This window comes from Strix aluco, chromosome W (genome assembly GCF_031877795.1).
Source record: "Strix aluco isolate bStrAlu1 chromosome W, bStrAlu1.hap1, whole genome shotgun sequence".
NCBI classification, from domain to species: Eukaryota; Metazoa; Chordata; class Aves; order Strigiformes; family Strigidae; genus Strix; species Strix aluco.
The window spans coordinates 24,681,525-24,699,761 of NC_133970.1; the positions used below are offsets into that span (position 1 = coordinate 24,681,525).

The following is an 18,237-nucleotide window of genomic DNA, read 5'->3' on the forward strand; positions in this document are numbered from 1 at the left end:
ACAAACTAAATCCAGGACCACACTCGGATTTATACTGCACAACTCAAAATCATCATTTGATTATAATGATTTCTTCAAGCTGAAACATTATCTAGTGCATATAGCTTTTTTGGTGGCACTAGATGAGAGAGGAAAAATCAAGGAGAGCGGAAGTCGTAGACTGACGAGACATTGATTGTGTTTTCATTTTTAACCAGAGAGTCCATAGAACAAATACGTTAACATGTTTTTAATCTCTTCCACTCCTCTGGAAAAAAAAGTAAAAAAACTGGGACTTTGATTATGACATGTGATGGTTTAGATCAAAGTGTTAATTCAAAAAAAAAAAATAGGAAGGAGGAAGTGGGTAGGTTCACTGGCAAAAATAGTTTACAAGAGGTCAGGACACTTCACTTCTATTCCTAGCTCTTTCATCAAGTGCCTGGCATGTACAGCACAATGTTTTGTGTGTCCTGACTTGGCTGTGAAGTGGATACGATAGTACTTCTTTTAACAGCACCTCAAAGAAGTAAACAGTAGTTGGAGATAGCTGGGTGGAAGACAAAGGTAAAATATTAAATAGAAGGCCATCTCACATTTTTTAACCATGTATCACAGAGTAAAATTTGCTATATATAAATTGTTCCTTTTCTCCCCCCTCAAACCACTACAAGGTTTTGGAAGAAGAATAATTTCTCTGTCCCAGACAAATGTTTTGAGAAGCTTGGAACAGGAAGAACCCTTTGATCTTTCCCAGAAAAGCCAAGGGAAGGGAATCTCATTTCATTTGGATGGCGAGAGTGCCAAGGGAAGCTCATGCCAGGAAGAAGAGGAAGACAAATGCTATGAGACAGAGCATTACAGCCCTGGCATGTACCATCCTGACAACAACAAGCTGTACATGGTTCAAGATCTGTCTGGCAAACCCAAGTGCATGATGAAGGACTGCAATGAGAAGGAAAAAATGCTAAATGAGGAAGGACTGGAGAAGAGAATAGAAAATTCAGACAAACAGGAAAGCCAAGGAGAGAGAGACCTTGCAAACAAGAAAGAACACCTCACCTTTGAAAAGGCCAGACTTAGCCATTCTCTCTCTGATTATTTGTATTTCAAACACCGGAAGAAGAGTTTGAAAGAATTACTGTGAAGAAAAATGGAAAAATAAACAATGCTTATAGGCATTTAAATGGACATTTTAAAACAGCTGGAAAATTTGAACCAGATAGCTTTTAGCATGAACCGTAATTTACCAAAGTCTGGAAGTTTGTAGTAGTCTTTAGAAATAAACAAGCCAAATGAATAAAAATAATTTAAGGTAAAACACGTACATTAAAAGAATAAAGCAGTCCAAGGTCACCAAGAAATGCAATAGATATTGAACACTAACATTTTTATACTTATCCAATTGATGTAAAAGCAGACAATGGAGTCCCTTGGGGGAGCCATTTTGAGCTAGTCCCCTCCTGGAGCAGCACATTGCGGTCAAGGACTCTCCCCTTGGGTTGGGACGCCACCCAAGGAAACTCCTTGAGGTTCCTATGGGTCGGGACGCTGCCCTAAGAAGTTCCTTGAGGTTGAGAGCCCTCATTTTTTTAGGTGAGTGACAGAGCGTTTTAGGTTGTCGCTAAACCCTAGGAAGTTTGTGGTGATAGTTTTGTTCTCCTCTCATGGACATTTGAATCTGCCGTTGTATGCTTGTGGAATGCTAGTTAATTGTGTTGAAAATAAATTTTTATTTTTTGGTTGTTATTTGCTTATTTGAGAGCTTCTGCAACACAGCCATATAAGTTCCTATAATAAAAGTCGTACCTGGTTGCGGTTTCTATAATGGTGGTCATGCAGATGAATTGAACTTAACAAGTCGCTTCACTTCTGCAGTGGGTAGAGCAGAAAGGTATGCAGCTCTTGCTGTTGTCTGTAAATTGGAAAGTGTTGAAGGACAGCTATACAATCCTTATCAAGAAAGGGACAAATGGTTACATATCAAGAGCATTCCAGGCAAATGGAACAAAGGAGACATTTTCAGCAGAGCTCAGCTCCCAGCAAATAACATCATAACCACAAAAAATGATGTCTACTGGAAGTATGCAGTCCAGAAATCTCTTACAGACCTTATAAGGGAAAGTGTCAGCGGTTTCCTCGGGAAAGGAACTCACTGCAAACAGTTCTGGGTTGTCTGAATGGTTAACCCAAACACTTTCAACCATACCTTCGCTGCAGGCAATTTATCCACTTCTACATTCTCACTTCTCATTGGAGCAAAAGCAACTGTCACAACATACAGCCAGGTAGAAAGGAGTAGAGGTCCCCAGAAAGGCAATGCTATTTGGGAAGAATTCATAATGCAAATCCCTTTTCTTGCATTCTTCCTAGAAAGTGGAGAATATTTCATTACAATGAAGCCTTGAGACTGTGCCCAGTCACATAGTCACACTAAGCTAATTCACAAGCACCCACAGCTAATTCAAGTTAGAGTAGTAAAGAACTCATCTAAAACTGTAAGTGACCAGTCAGAGGAATTGCAAACAAAACTATTACTGAGATAAGGAGGCAGTGCCAAGTGACCTAAGCAAAAGGATTAGATGATAGTCCTCCCTACTGCGGAACATAATGCAGCTGGGTCTAAGACACTTATAAAGAGTCCCCAAGGGACAAATTAAAAGTGAAATAACAACCTTCATTGTGAAGCACCTTGCTTTTCAAACTGTCCTGGTTTAGCTAGGATAGGGTTAAGTTTCCCCAGCAGTGGGGGGGAAGCTCTAGCCGGGTTATTCATATACCATGCTGACGTCACATCCTGGCGCCCAAGTGCGGGAGCGCAGGAAATTCGGGGAACGCGTGTGTTGTGCGATCTCTCTCTCACACTGCTGTATTGGTATATATCTTGCTCTGTTCATTGTTATTACTGTTATTGTTATTGTTTGTTGTGTTGCTGTTGCACTGTTTTATTAAACCTCTCCTTATCTCAGCCCCGGGGCTTTGTATTTCACTCCCTTTGTGGGGGAGGGGCAGCGGCTGCGTGGTCTCAGACCCCAGCAGGGCCTAAACCACCACACAAACATAAGTTATTTTCATAGTATTTACATTGGCACCATTTTGGGAACAGACAGTAACAGCCTTTGGTTTTTAATAGCTTTGAAAATGCTTTATAGAAATTTGCTTTCATAACCAAGTTATTTTCCATTTTCAAAGGATTAGCTTCCTTATTTTGCTTTTAATAGAGGCCTGGAAATTCTGTAGAGACATGCCTGTGTCCTGGACCTTGGGACACTCATTTTCTTTTTTTCCTCCTTCCTAATCTGAGTCTATCTATCTTTTTCTTGCAATGTTGTGGGAAAAAAGTATCTATTTCACTCTTCTCTTCTATTTGGGTTTTCAGCTTGTGATATAACATTAAAGACCAGTCTCCACCATATCTATATTAAATCACATCTATACCATTTCCCTGCATTATTATATGAAGCCTAACTTCATTCTCTTGGAGAACACCAGAGCAAATAAGAGTGACCGCAAACTCATACAACTGAGATGCTTTCCAAAACAGATGCTCAAGAAGCCTTGCTGAGGAATGGTAAATTGGCAACACTATAATGAGTCTGGGCAAGTGAAGGCACATGGTTTGTTAAATTTGAGGCTATTCTGCTGTAAAGGCAGCAGGGAGAATTCTGCAAGACACTACAGAACAGAGTAGGTGGATGAAAAGTCAAAAGTTGGGTTAATAAAATTTGAGGGTAAAGAAATACAATGCATTTACTGAGAGATTAAAGTTGTAGGTAATCTTGGACTGAGCTGTTTTGAGTCTGGCCACCAGGACTCAGTCATTTCCTTGTGAACCTGAGTTCTGGCTGCTGGACAGCCTCTAGCCTGTGAAGGCAAAGACAAGTGCTACGTGCTCAGCAGCTCAAAGGATAAAACACTATGATAATATTAGAATAGAAGTTTATCCTGTGCTGTGTCCTATAAAACATGTTCTTGGAAAGTTACAGGAAAGCTATCACACTCGCATTTTTACAACTCTGTATTGGTTTAGTGGCTATTCTCTGATTTCTCTCTTCATACGGTGCTGCTGTACTCTGCTGTTATGGGTGTACACTTAAGAAGTAATATAAGTACTATATTTATTATTCCAAGAAGTTTTTTATAATTATTAACAGTTTTGAAAATGTCATGTCTTCTTAGCTGAACAAAATGTAATAGAGTTAACATTTTGTACTCCTAACAGATTTTTCAAATGATGCAATGTCTATTTATTTTACACAGAACACTGGGTTCCTATTTAAAGCCCAAACTCAAAAAATGGACCAACTATATGTGAATATTTAGTTTCTGGCTCTCTATCTCAATGTAAAAGCATGTATGATTTACTGTATTAATTTAAGCAAATAAATATATACTGGAGATGCTGCTGTACTTTGTATTGAAATAGATCTGGAGTTCTTGGCACCCTAGCTATTTTATATAGTAAAAGGTTACTGAAAAACAAAGTTCTGGTGGAGGCACCAGTCTTGGAGCCAGGTATTGATGTCTTGGGCATGCCTGTTTTTTCCAGTGTCTCTCCCCATTACTGGGAGGATTGATGAAAACACTACCTGTGCTCCTGAATCCTTTAGCATTCTTCCCAGGGCCCTGAAATGTCTTCTGATTGACCTTAGACTTATTGTTGCAATGTCATTAGTACCCATGTGAAAGAGCAGGAGTGGGTAATAGTCTAAAGGCTGTACTAAGCTTGTCAGTTGTATTGTGATATCCCTGATTCAGGCCCCAGGGAGGCACAAACTTCTCTGAAAAGAGGGTCTGGTATGCAGATGGGTGCCTCCATTCTGCTCAGGAGGGAGTCACCTACGAACATAACATGCCATTGTTTCTTCTCAGCACTAGTTTTAAAGCGGCTCTTGATGTGAGGGGGTTGGTCAATCTGACCTTGGTGAGAGTGCTTGCACAGGTTTCTCCTCTTCTATCTCATCATGTGCTTCATCTACCATACCCAGAGCCTCATGCCTATTCTGTAAAGGTAGCTGAGAGGGTAAGGAGGGGTTCCTCTTACAATTCCATGCCGTAACCTACTTCCACCCCTTCCTATCCCTTGCAATGTTGCCTTCCTCCTGGCACAAAACAGATACTGGACCTACCTCAGTAGTCAACATGGCGAGTTGGCTTGTGTGCACCAGAGATGGCAGAGCACAGCTCCATTGGTCGATCTCCTTCTCAGGCTCTTGGATACTCCTCAGTCTGCCCACTTCCTCCTGAAACTCAGCCACCAGGCAGAGCAGTTCATCTTCCTAGGCACACCACCCACAGGTGTGCTTGTTACTGCACTTCATCTCTGGGAGTGGCCCCATGCACATCCTGCAGCCTGAAACCTGGGTGGTCGCATGCTCTTACAGGAGCTTTGTCTGTGTGGCTGCACTGGTTCTACTGGGCGCTAGAATCTCAGGAGCAGCAGAGGACATGGCTTTTTGCTGGGTGGTCACCATGCTACTGCTGCTGCTGCTCCTCCTCACACTGTTCCAGCATCCATTGTAATTATATATAATACATGATGTAATATATGTATGTGTGTGTATATATATATTACATATATATGTAATATATAACATGATGGAGTGTTGGATCATATTGCATAAATTTCCCTAATGATCAACCTACAAAGAAAGTACAACTGAACAGAGAACAGCCACTTTATGAATAAACCTTCTGGTATCCGATCATTCTGCTTATCCTGTCTGAAAAAATATTGTATATTCAGTCAAATTTATAAATTATTTAATTGGGATGGAGCCAGACACCATTCTCTTTTAGTGAATTACTTCCTGGATTGAAAAATCATAGAATCATAGAATGGTTTGGGTTAGAAGGGACCTTAAAGATCATCTAGCTTCACCCCCCCTGCCAGGGACACCTTCCACTAGATCAGGTTGCTCAAAGCCCCGTCCAACCTGGCCTTGAACACTTTCAGGGAGGGGGCAGCCACAACTTCTATGGGCAACCTGTGCCAGTGTCTCACCACCCTCACAGTACAGCATTTCTTCCTTGTATCTAATTTAAATCTACCCTCTTTCAGTTTAAAACCGTTACCCCTCATCCTATCCCTACACTCCCTGATAAAGAGTCTTTCCCCATCTTTCCTGTAGGCCCCCTTTAGGTACTGGAAGTCCGCTATAAGGTCTCCCCAGAGCCTTCTCTTCTCTAGTTTGAACAACTCCAACTCTCTCAGCCTGTCCTCATAAGGGAGGTGCTCCAGCCCCCTGACCATCTTCGTGGCCTCCTCTGGACCTGCTTGAGCAGGTCCATGTCTTTCTTACGCTGGGGGCCTGTGATGGTGCAGCCACCCCTGGGCCACTCTGAGACATCAGGATAAGCACCATTGTGCTGTTATCTTGGATACAAGTGCAATGACTTGGGCATCAGGCATTCTGTGGCCACACTTGGGCCATCTGCTGCCTGAGTTGTCTACCAGAATGACTCAGTACAAATTGTGGCCAGAAGGGAGAATACTGACTCTCCTGGTTTGAGCTCAGAGGGCAACTGAGCACCACTCAGGGATGGGGAGGAGAAAATACAACAAAAGGCTTGGGAATCGAGATAAGGACAGAAAGGGATTATTCACCATTATGGTCATGGGCAAAAGACAGACTCAATTGGGGAAGAAAAAAGAACATCAATTTAATTTGACCACCACCACCACTTAATTTTCCAGTCAAACAGAATAGGACAGTGAGAAATACAACCACATCTTTAAAACACATTTTCCCCCTCTCCTCCCTTCTTCCTTGGCTCAGCTTTGCTCCCAATTTCTCTCCCTCCTCCACCCCAGCAGTGCAGGGGGGCAGGGGATGGGGTTGCGGTCAGTTTGTCACACGTTGTTTCTGTCACTCCTTCCTCCTCAGGGGGAGGACTCCTCCCACTCTTCCCCTGCTCCAGCGTGGGGTCCCTCTCACAGGAGACAGTCCTCCACTAACTTTCTCCAACGTGAGTCCTTTCCACAGGCTGCAGCTCTTCATGAACTGCTCCAGCGTGGGTCCTTCCCACGGGTTGCAATCCTCCCAGCGATGAATTGCTCCAATGCAGGCTTCCCTCAGAGTCCAAGCCTTCTTCGGGCGCAGACACCTGCTCTGGCATGGGGTCCTCCATGGGCTGCAGGTGGGCATCTGCTCCACCGGTGACCTCCATGAGCTGCAGGGGGACAGCCTGCCTTCTCACCATGGGCTGCAGGGGAATCTCTGCTTCAGCGCACCTCCCCTCCCCCATCCTTTCTTTCCCTGACTTCGGTGTTTTCAAAAGTATCTCACTCACAACTCCTCCTCTCCAGTTCCCCTTCTTAAATATGTTATCACAGAGGCACATCCACCATTGCTAATTGTTTCAGCCTTGGTCAGAGATGGGTCCAACTTGAAGCCAGGGGAGCTTTGGGAAGCATCTCACAAGGGCTACTGCCGTAGCCCCCTCCCCTGCTACCAAAACCTCCACCACACACAGAAATCCAACACACTGCTCAAAGTCAATCATCTCGCAATCCTATAAATAGCAATCCAAAAGTGAGACCTTTTGAGCTCTCCGGGATCGCAGCAGGCTGTGACCCAGTATGTCCCCCCTGAGCTGTGACGTCTCTCGGTAGATTTCGCGAGGATTGGAAGATCATCCGTAGATGATTTCAGGAGGATTCAAAGGCCTGATTTCACGAGGATCACCAACTGTCTGGCACATAAAAGTGGGTAATTCATGAAACTCATGAAAAGGGAAATTTTAATCATAGGTTAACTTCTGTCTGTCTGTGAGTGTGTAATTTGATTCAGGATTATTTGTTTGCCCATCTGTACATGTGATTTGATTTAACCTCCATCTCTGTGTGTAACCCTGCTGTAAGTTTTTGGTGGCCCTTGCCGTTCTCGAATCTTTAACTAGATCACTATTTTTACTGTAACAAATTTCATTGAATCACTCAAATTGGCTGATGATTAAGTGCTATTAATAATTATGCAACCTATTCTTGTGATCTGTCTCAAAATATTAATAAATCCTAAATTGCTGCTAAACCAAAGTAGTGGAACAAAATCTTATTCATGAGAGGGCCCCAGAGGTGGACACAGTACTCCAGGTGGGGTCTCACGAGAGCGGAGTAGTGGGGGAGAATCACCTCCCTCGACCTGCTGGCCACACTTCTCTTGATGCAGCCCAGGATACAGTTGGCTTTCTGGGCTGTGAGTGCACATTGATGGCTCATATTCAGTTTTTCATCTGCCAATATCCCCAAGTCTTTCTCCGCAGGGCTGCTCTCAAGCCATTCATCACCCAGACTGTATTTGTTCTTGGGATTGCCCTGACCCATATGCAAATCTCTTGTAGTATGAGTATTTTTGTTCAACAGACCTCTGTCAGTTTACATTAGTGGAGAATGTTAGCCTGTTTTTTTGGAACTGGGATTGTCTGTTTATACTGTACTCTTTTCAGTACTTAAGTACCCTTACAGTTCTCAATGGAAAATCATTAAAGAATAAATTATGACTGAGACACTAATTAGCCTACTAAAAGATGGGGTGCATTAAAATGTGAATGATGCAGTTGTATGAAAACAAGAAATGTGTTTCTAACCTATGGAAAGCTACTATATAAATCAATGAAGATGAGAACAGTATAAAGATGACAGACAAGGTATCACAGAAATGACTCTAAAAGAAAAAGAGTTTAGCAAGTGGCAGATATAAACCCAGAAAAATATCTATCAATACAGAGTGATATCTTGCCAGGGAATTCTGCAAGCTGGTTAATTCTTCACAGACCTTGCCATTTTCTACTACAAGTTATAGGACTTTTCTAGAAACACATAACTCGATCTTTTTTATTTGTTTCATAGGCCAAGATGATTTTTTAAAAAACAGTGTATAAAGCATTTGCACGAGAGAGAATCAGCCCTCCATACAGCCACATAAATACAATGAAAACTGACAACAGTGGTGAAATCCTGCTGTGAAAAAAGTTATACTAAAATTGAAACAGAATTGTACCTAGTACAATCTATCTTGGAATTCTATGAGAGCAGCACCAAGACTAGCAAGGTCCAAGATGATATAGGTCTGATAAATGCACATGCAAACACTGTCCTGGGAGCTTAGAAAGAAATGTGATCTTACTTAAGGGGAAAAAATATTAAAAGCTTTCTCCTAATGAGAGTTGTTATTAAACTGAGATTAACTACATTGCAAGTTCTACAAGATTGTATGAGGCAGACTTCACATGAGCAACCAGTTGGGACTAGACCCTGGCAAAACTAACGCCACTCTCAAATATTTTGTGCAGAAGTGGCCAGGGTTACTGTGGCAGGTTGACTCTGGCTGGATGCCAGGTGCCCACCAAAGCCGGTCTCTCACTCCCCCTCCTCAGGTGGACAGGGGAGAGAAAATATAATGAAAGGTTCGTGGGTCGAGATAAGGACAGGGAGAGATCACTCAGCAATTACCAACATGGGCAAAACAGAATTGACTTGGGGAAAGTAGTTTAATTTACTGATGATCAAACCACAGTAGGAATATGAGAAATAAGAACAAATCTTAAAAACACCTTCCCCCCACCCCTCCCTTCATCCTGGGCTTAACTTTACTCTTGATTTTCTCTACCTCATCCCCCCGAGAGGTGCAGGGGTGCAAGGGATGGGGACTGTGGTCAGTTCATCACACATTTTCTCTGCTGCTCCTTCCTCCTCAGGGGGAGAACTCCTCACACTCTTCCCCTGCTCCAATGTGAGGTCCCTCCCACAGGAGACAGTCCTCCATGAACTTCTCCCACATGAGTTCTTTCCATGGGCTTCAGTTCTTCACAAGCTGCTCCAGCGTGGGTCCTTTCCACGGGGTGCAGTCCTTCAGGAACAGACTGCTCCAGTGTGGGTCCCCCACGTGGTCACAGCCTCCTTTGGGCACATCCATCTGCTCCGGTGTGGGGTCCTCCATGGGCTGCAGGTGGATATGTGCTCCACTGTGGACCTCCATGGGCTGCAGGGGGACAGCCTGCCTCACCATGGTTTTCACCATGGGCTTCAGGGGAATCTCTGATCTGATGCCTGGAGCACCTCCTCCCCCTCCTTTTTCCCTGACCTTGGTGTCTGCAGTGTTGTTTCTCTCACATATTCTCACTTCATCTGTCACCCTCTTTTTTCTGCATCTCAAGCATCTCAGTTACAGTGTTGTCAAAAGGAGAGGAGCATTTGTTTGTACATCAGAAGATTCTCCCCGTTTTCATTTTGTGCTTTCAACTGTCTTCAGCTTTTGACCTTAAAATCTCAATCTGAATTGCCACGAGTCATACAAAAAAAGTTGGAAGGGGGGGAAAACCAGCATAACCATTTTGGACATCTAGATTGATAAAAAGTAGGTCATCTTACCAATATTAAACACCTTCCAATCCGTTTATTAAACATCCCTATAATTTCTTTCATTTCAGATTTGTATGATGCTAACATGAAGACAAGGCCTAGTTGCCCAGCAAATAGAAAACTATCCTACACTGTTCAAACCTGCAAACTCTCCAAAAATATTTCATTAAATATGTAGTTTTTCAAGCCTTACTCTATAGTTTTTTTGTTGTATTGTACATTCACATTAATGACTCTCCTGCAGCTTTCTGAAGCAGTTATGCAGGAGTATGCCCAGAGGCAAAGCCAGCAGTGCAACCATACCTCCCTCTCCCTGAAGCCCTGTCTGCTCCACCCAAGGTGTCTCCTCAGGCTGATACCTCCTGACTGGTGCATTTTGCAAACTGGTTACTGAGCAAAAGCTTTCTTGCTTAGTCTTGGGGTGCAAGTTGTTGCAATCAGTTTTGCAGGAGAGATGTGAGGCTTTTCCTTGCTGTGTTAGAGGGTGATGAGCTCCGAACAGACCCAATGCCTCCCAGAGCTGAAGCAGCCACAACACAGCTGCCAGGGTAGCCTGCGACAGGGCTAGGGCATTGGGATCAGCCTCCCACTGGTGGGAGAAAGGAATTTAAAAGGTGTACAAAAAGGGACTACACTATGTCTGTGGGTCACCGCTATTGTGAGTAACCGATTGTTCTTTCTCCCATAAATCTCAGTCTGTGTGGATGCAAGAAAGAGGGTCTCATTTCAACCTGCTCTGTGCATTGGCAGGAATTATTTTAAGAAACGCACATGTTGTTAAGAAACAACACAAAGTCAGAGCAACAGGGTAAGAGATTTCAGTAAATATCTAAAACCTAATTGTTCCTCTCCACAGCAAGACATTTTAAACGTTTAACTATTTGTTGGTTCTTATTAGTGGTTTTTAAACCCAGGGATATAACTTGATTGCCTTCTTATGATGAACTGGATTGCCTTCTTATGGTGTAAACCAGGAATAACTCATTTGAAGTTGGGCTGTTCTCATGTGAGAGGTTGCTAATCGGACTCTGGTAAAGCAGATGAGAGTAGTTTCCTTTGTCTATTTCTGTGCTCTAAGCAACATGCAGAAGATTAAATGTCTCTCCACATTTTTTACTAGCACCAACAGCCACTATGCAGACAACTTGCTGAACATTGTCTTCCAAAATCCCTATCTGATAGTGTTACCGAAAAACTCGGAATAAAACTTATCAACACCAATTTGCTGTAGATAAGCAGACACTTCTTTATTGACGGCCGGGTGCGCGGGTGAATCCTTTCACCAACGACGCACACCATGCACCAAAATCATACATCTTATATAGAACTCATTCATACATATTCATTATGTATTCATGCATAAACATAACAATTCCTGGAAATCATTATCATACTCTCCTCCTATTTCCGATTCTGCGCAGTAGAGTCCAGAAACACCTGGAAATGGGTCTGGGGTGTAATGTGAGTCGGTGGTTAATGAGTCGGTGGTCGCGATCTCCCCCTGTCGGAATTACCTATTGCTTGAGGACGCTGTTTCTTGGCTTAAACTTATATGTTGCTTCAGCCGATTTCCCCATTTTCCCATTAATTTGGATTCTGACATCTCTCTGCATTCTTTCAGGTTATTAAATACCTTATAAGTAAATGATATATATAAAAATCATCTTGAATCTTAAGCCTGTTATCTAGTTCTAAATGTTCCTACTAGGTGATTCTGACCAATTCTTTCGGCCTTGGTACAGGGCTGTACAAGGGAGTTCGTAGTAGCCTTGGTTCCTGTATAGAGTGCAAATGCAGCATATGATTTTTACTAAATATCGTCTATATTCCTATTAAAACTAAACAAATTAATACTAATCTATATTAAATCAATAACATATCAAATCAGTAACATTTCCCCCCTTTGAAAGTGTTGTAATTCATTTCAATACTTTCACATCATCTTGCAGCACTCTAAACTGCAGTATTTGCTTCGGTATACCTTGGTGGTGGACTAGGACTATATTCTGGTAGAATAGTCGGAACCTCTCTCATGATCATGTGATTAATTGCAATTTTATTGGCAAACTGTTTCTTTAAGCAGTTATAAAGCAGCATGATCATCAGAAAGACAATTAGTAACAGAAACAGGGTTTTAATTATAGATTGTAGCCAATAACTCAGATTCCATCCTAGCCCTTTAAAAAGTTTTCCCAGCCAATCTTCTGACATATCTTCTCGGATCTTTTCTGTTTCCTTTTCAATTTTACCTAGCAAATCTAAATCGTGTTCTACATCCTGAGTGACATTTGGGATGTGAATACACAGTGGTCTACAGTGTCCTTGAGATATCCACATACTCCATGTTCTTTAAGTAAGAGCATGTCTAGTGCCATCCTATTTTGTAAAGTCATTCTAGAAGTTGCCTGCAGCTGCATGTTTAATTCTTTGAACCCCTTCCTTGTAACATTTGCCAATTTTTCTACCTGTCCTGTCAATTGATACAGCCATTCCCTATTTCTATACGAGGCTATGGGATTCAAAAGAGATTCAAGAGCCCAACCAATTCTTACTGCTGTTGATGGCTCATTCCATACATCATCATCATCTGTCTCAGATCTCTTGGTTCGTTTTAATTTTAGATTTTTCAAGGGTCCCCTAAATGGTGATTTCTTCCAAATTGGGCACAAGGTAGGCATGCCTAAAGTAACCTGTCTCACCTTACCATCTAATGGTAGCTGAGTTGTCCAGGTTCCGTCACTCAACGCCCAAACTAGATGTCCCGGACTTTGAAGGGTAGTTTTCCTGCAACTGAACAAGGTTCCTCTTCTAGGTGTGTATGCACTGGTTAAATTAAGATTATTTTTAAGACCTCGACAATAACAGCCAAATTTTAAAGCTGCTGCCAAAGGAGGAATTCTCTGAATTAGTGAATTAGTACTGCTGCAATCATATACCTTTTCACACTTCCACCATGACACTATTTTGCCTTCTTTTGTCCTCAGTGAAGTGCTTTTATCGTTCACTGAGGGTAGGACTGCGAACTCTTTTCCCTCCCAAATAAAACACCAAGGGGTTCTAGACATATACTGAAACTGAGAAAATATAGACATAGACCATACCGAGTCCCACTGCTCCTCCTTCTGTGTATCTTGTCCCGGTTTGTTACACTGCCATTCCATAATACTTTTGCTTTCATTGGTTTTAATCTGTACGTCATAAGAGCACCACCCTAACAACCCCTGCTCTGGACCTACTCCCAACCCTAATCCTAAAAGAGACATTAGTGTAAACCGATGATTCAATAATTTTAGGCACTCTGCCTCTCTACCTATTGTTTTCCATTGTTTTCTGATAACCTTTATTTGTTCAGACCATTGAGTCACTGGCCTTTGCTCACAGTAAGTGGATTTGTTTTTATGTTCCAGGTTGGTCAAATTCATAGTTAAGATTCCCCAAGGAATAGATTCACCTGCCGCTCTCAGTATTGGTAAACAAGCAGTAATCTGTGTGACATTCTGCAAATTGGAAAATCCCTTAATCAATCCTAACATCAAATTTTCTTCAGGGGTTTTTCTGGGAACATTAATCAATTGTTCTGTTTCTATTTGTCTTTTGTTCCTCACCACCAAACCAGTCCACACCAGTACTACCTGCCAAGCTAATGCAAAGAGAATAATCACAAACTGATATGAAAAATTAGACATTCTTCAGAGTCAGCTTTAAAGTCTCTGGGTCGCGGTTAATAACCCTCCATGAAGTAGGTGCTGCCTTCACCCGAGTATAGTGTATCCAAGCATCTGATTCTGCAATCTTAACAGCAGTAAAGGTAGTCAACAGTATCTGGAAAGGTCCCTTCCAGCGTTCTTGCAGAGGTTCGGAAGTCCACGTCTTCACATAGACATAGTCTCCTGGTTGAAAGTCATGCACAGGATTTTCAAGAGATAATGGTCTGTTCCACACTATCGCGCTCCGAATTGCGGTCAAAGTTTTTCCTAAGGAAAGTAAATAGTTATACACATCTTGTTTCCCTTTTACATGCATGTTTGGATTTGGTTCTGGGGACTCATAAGGCTTTCCATACAATAATTCGTAAGGACTGACTGAGGTACCACTCTTTGGTTGTACCCTAATTCGCAATAATGCCAATGGAAGTGCCTGAGGCCATTTCAAATTAGTTTCTTGACAGATTTTACTTATTTGTCTCTTTAGGGTCTGATTCATTCTTTCTACTTTCCCACTGGATTGTGGCCTCCATGAAGTATGTAAGTCCCAAGTGATACCCAAAATTTTGCTAACATTTTGAACTATTTCAGCAACAAAGTGTGGTCCTCTGTCAGAGGAAACTCCAATAGGAACCCCAAACCTTGGAATTATTTCTCGTAGTAACCACTTTACTACCTCTTTTGCTTGTGTGGTGCGACAGGGAAAAGCTTCCGGCCATCCTGTAAAAGTGTCAACCCCCACCAGAATGTATCGATATCCGTTCTGCTTGGGTAATTCTGAAAAATCCACTTGCCAATAATCTCCAGGTTCAGTACCAGATCTTAGTCTACCCATTTGGACTCTTTTCTTGACCACTGGATTATTTTTCAAACACACCTCACATTTTGCAGTTATCATTTTAGCCAAACTTAACATCTTAACTGATACCACTTGTTTTTGTAAAGAAGTCACTAATGCTTCTGTTCCCCAATGACATTCTTGATGTCTGGTTTGAACTATTTCTCTCATTAGAAAGGGTGGAACTACTACTTGTCTAGTAGGGGTTACCCACCACCCAGCTAAATTTTTCTTAGCATTTAATAATTGACCCAACCTGTCATCTTCCTCCGAATATTTTGGTTGTTCCCTAGGAAGGGTTATTGTTTTGGAGGGAATTAGTGTCATCTGAAATGCTCACTCCTTTGCTATTTTTCTTGCTGTTCGATCGGCAAAATTATTTCCGGCAATTTCCTTCGTGTTTCCAACTTGATGTGCTTTACAATGCATGATTGCTACCTGTTCTGGTTTTTGAACTGCTCGTAATAATTGTAAGATTTCATTTTGGTGCTTAATATTTGATCCCTGAGAGGACAATAATCCTCTTTCTTTCCACAGAGCTCCATGGACATGTACTACCCCAAAAGCATATTTAGAGTCTGTCCAAATATTTACTTTCTTTTTTTTTCACTTAGTTCTAGAGCTCGAATTAAAGCAATAAGTTCTGCTTTCTGAGCTGATGTAGTACTAGCCAATGCTCTTGCTTCTATAACTGTGGTGTCTGTTGTTACCGCATATCCAGCGTATCGGACTCCTTGTTCCATAAAGCTGCTGCCGTCTGTAAACAATTCCCAGTCTGGTCGCTCCAATGGTACATCCTTCAAATCTTCTCGGCTGGAATAAACATACTCGATAGTAGCCAAGCAGTCATGTTCCAGCTGTCCTTCTTCCTGTGTGGAACTTAAAAACACTGCAGGATTTACCAGGTTAGTTGTTTTTAAGATCACGTCATCTTGTTCAGTCAGCACTACCTGGTATTTCATCATCCGGCTCGGAGATAACCAATGTCCCCCCTTTTGTTCTAAAACAGTTATCACCATGTGTGGGACATAGACTGTTATTGTTGTTCCCAAAGTCAATTTCCGAGCTTCTTGTATAAGCATTACTGTTGCAGCTACTGCTCGGAGGCAGTTTGGCCACCCTTTACTCACTGTGTCCAGTTGTTTGGAAAAGTATCTGACTGGTCGTTTCCAGCTTCCTATCTTCTGAGTTAGCACCCCCAGTGCTAGGCGTTGTCTCTCGTGAACAAACAACTGAAAATCTTTGGTTAGGTCCGGGAGTCCTAAAGCAGGTGCAGACATTAAGGCACGCTTTAACTCTGTAAAAGCCCTTTGTTGTTGTGGGCCCCACACAAAAGGAGAGTTCTTTTGGGCCTCATACAACGGCTTAGCTATTAGACCATAGTTCAGGATCCAGAGACGACACCACCCTGTCCTTCCTAAAAACGCTCTGAGCTCATGGATATTTTTCGGCTCAGGTAGACTGCAAATGGCTTCTTTACGATCTTTTCCTAATTGCCGCTGTCCTTTTGAAACCTCAAAGCCCAAGTATATGACAGTCTGACATGCTATTTGGGCTTTCTTTCTGGATACTTTGTACCCATTCAGTCCCAGAAAATTCAAAAGGTCAATAGTTACCTGTATGCAGGTAAACCTCTCTTCTGTAGCAATCAGTATGTCATCCACATATTGTAAAAGTAAATGTCCAGGCCTTGGTTTGTCCCGTTTCCAGATCTCAAGCTCTCTTGCCAGCTGATTTCCAAAGATTGTAGGACTATTTTTAAATCCTTGGGGTAGTCTTGTCCATGTTAACTGCATCTTTCGCCCAGTTTGTGGATTCTCCCATTCAAAGGCAAACAGTTTTCTGCTTTCCTTCTCCAAAGGTATACAAAAGAAGGCATCTTTCAAATCAAGCACTGTAAACCACTGATGAGTCTCCTTTAATGCTGTTAACAATGTATAAGGATTTGCCACTACAGGGTATATGTCCTTGACTATTTGATTTACTGCTCTCAAGTCTTGCACCAATCTATATTCACCTGAGGGTTTTCTGATTGGTAAAATAGGAGTGTTATACTCAGATTCACACTCCTCCAAAATTTTATACTCTAAAAATTTATCAATCAGCTTCTTCAGCTCCTGTCTAACCTCTGGTTTGATTGGATATTGTTTAATTTTTACCGTCCCTGCATCTTCCTTTAGATCTATTTTTACAGGCTCTGCTAATTTTGATTTACCAGGGATGCCTGTGTCCCATACTGTAGGGATTACTGCCGAATCCACCTCTGGTGGAATTTCTTGCTCCTTCACCTTTTCTTGTATCATTAAGATCTCTCCTGTTTTCGACTCAGGTATTTTCAAGAAAAGTTCTCCTTCCTCAAAAACAATTTGTGCATTCAATTTAGATAACAAATCCCGTCCTAACAAGGGTATCGAACATTCTGGTACATACAGGAATTCATGTGTAATTATTTTATTTCCAAACTTTAAATCCAGGGGTTGCAGGAACGGCCTATTTTCTTCTCTCCCTGTTGCTCCTACTATGTTTGCTGTTTTGGTTCCAATTTTTCCTTTACAAGTATTAAGCACCGAGAACGTTGCTCCCGTATCCACTAAAAATTTAACTTCTTTTTCTCCCAGCTTTATTACAACCAGAGGCTCAGCTGGGCTCCCCTCCGGTCCCCGTCAGTCATCTAAAACCATTGTCCTGGCTATCTCCTGGTGAATATTCCCATTTTTAGGACACTCTCTTTTCCAATGTCCTTCCTCTCTGCACAATGCACATTGATTCACTCCCAAGGGGGTGTTAAAATTCCGATTGCCAAAATTCATAAATCCTCCCCTTCCACTGGCTCCTCGTCCTCTCCCTCTACCTCTTCCTCTGCCTGCTGTTCCTGTCATTACAGCCAATAATCTATTTTCTCTGGTTTTTCTTTCCTCTTTTTCCCTGTTGTTATATACTTTCCATGCTGCCTCAAGCATTTTATTCAGACTTCTCGAATCCTCTCCCTCAAGCTTTTGAAGTTTCTTTCTTATATCTGGTGCCGATTGTCCCATAAAGATCAGAGCCAGTTGTATTTGAGCTGCCTCTGTCTCTACCCTCAAATCAGTGTATTTTCTGGCTGCCTCTTTCAGTCTCTCCAGGAATGCAGAGGGAGATTCATTCTTATCTTGTCTCACCTCATATAATTTGGACCAGTTCAAAGATTTAGGCATAGCATGTTTAACCCCATATAAAACCCATTTCTGATACCAGCTCAGTCTTTCTCTGTGTTCCACAAGATTTGGATTCCACTGCGGGTCCCCAGACGGAAAATTCTGCTCTAATGTTCCACCCGCTGTCCCACTTAATACAGCCACTTCTGCCTGTGCTTT

General features: G+C 42.1%; 1 protein-coding gene across 1 annotated transcript in view; it reads left to right on the forward strand.

Moving 5' to 3' along the window:
• LOC141917571 (zinc finger protein 366-like) overlaps window positions 1-4,382 on the forward strand; it is a 40,709-nt gene extending 36,327 nt beyond the window's left edge. Inside the window, exon 6 of the mRNA XM_074810883.1 lies at window positions 654-4,382. Coding sequence (XP_074666984.1) covers window positions 654-1,126 — 473 coding nt within the window. The 3' untranslated portion in view covers window positions 1,127-4,382. The remainder of the gene's footprint in view (window positions 1-653) is intronic.
• Window positions 4,383-18,237: the final 13,855 nt, after the last annotated feature.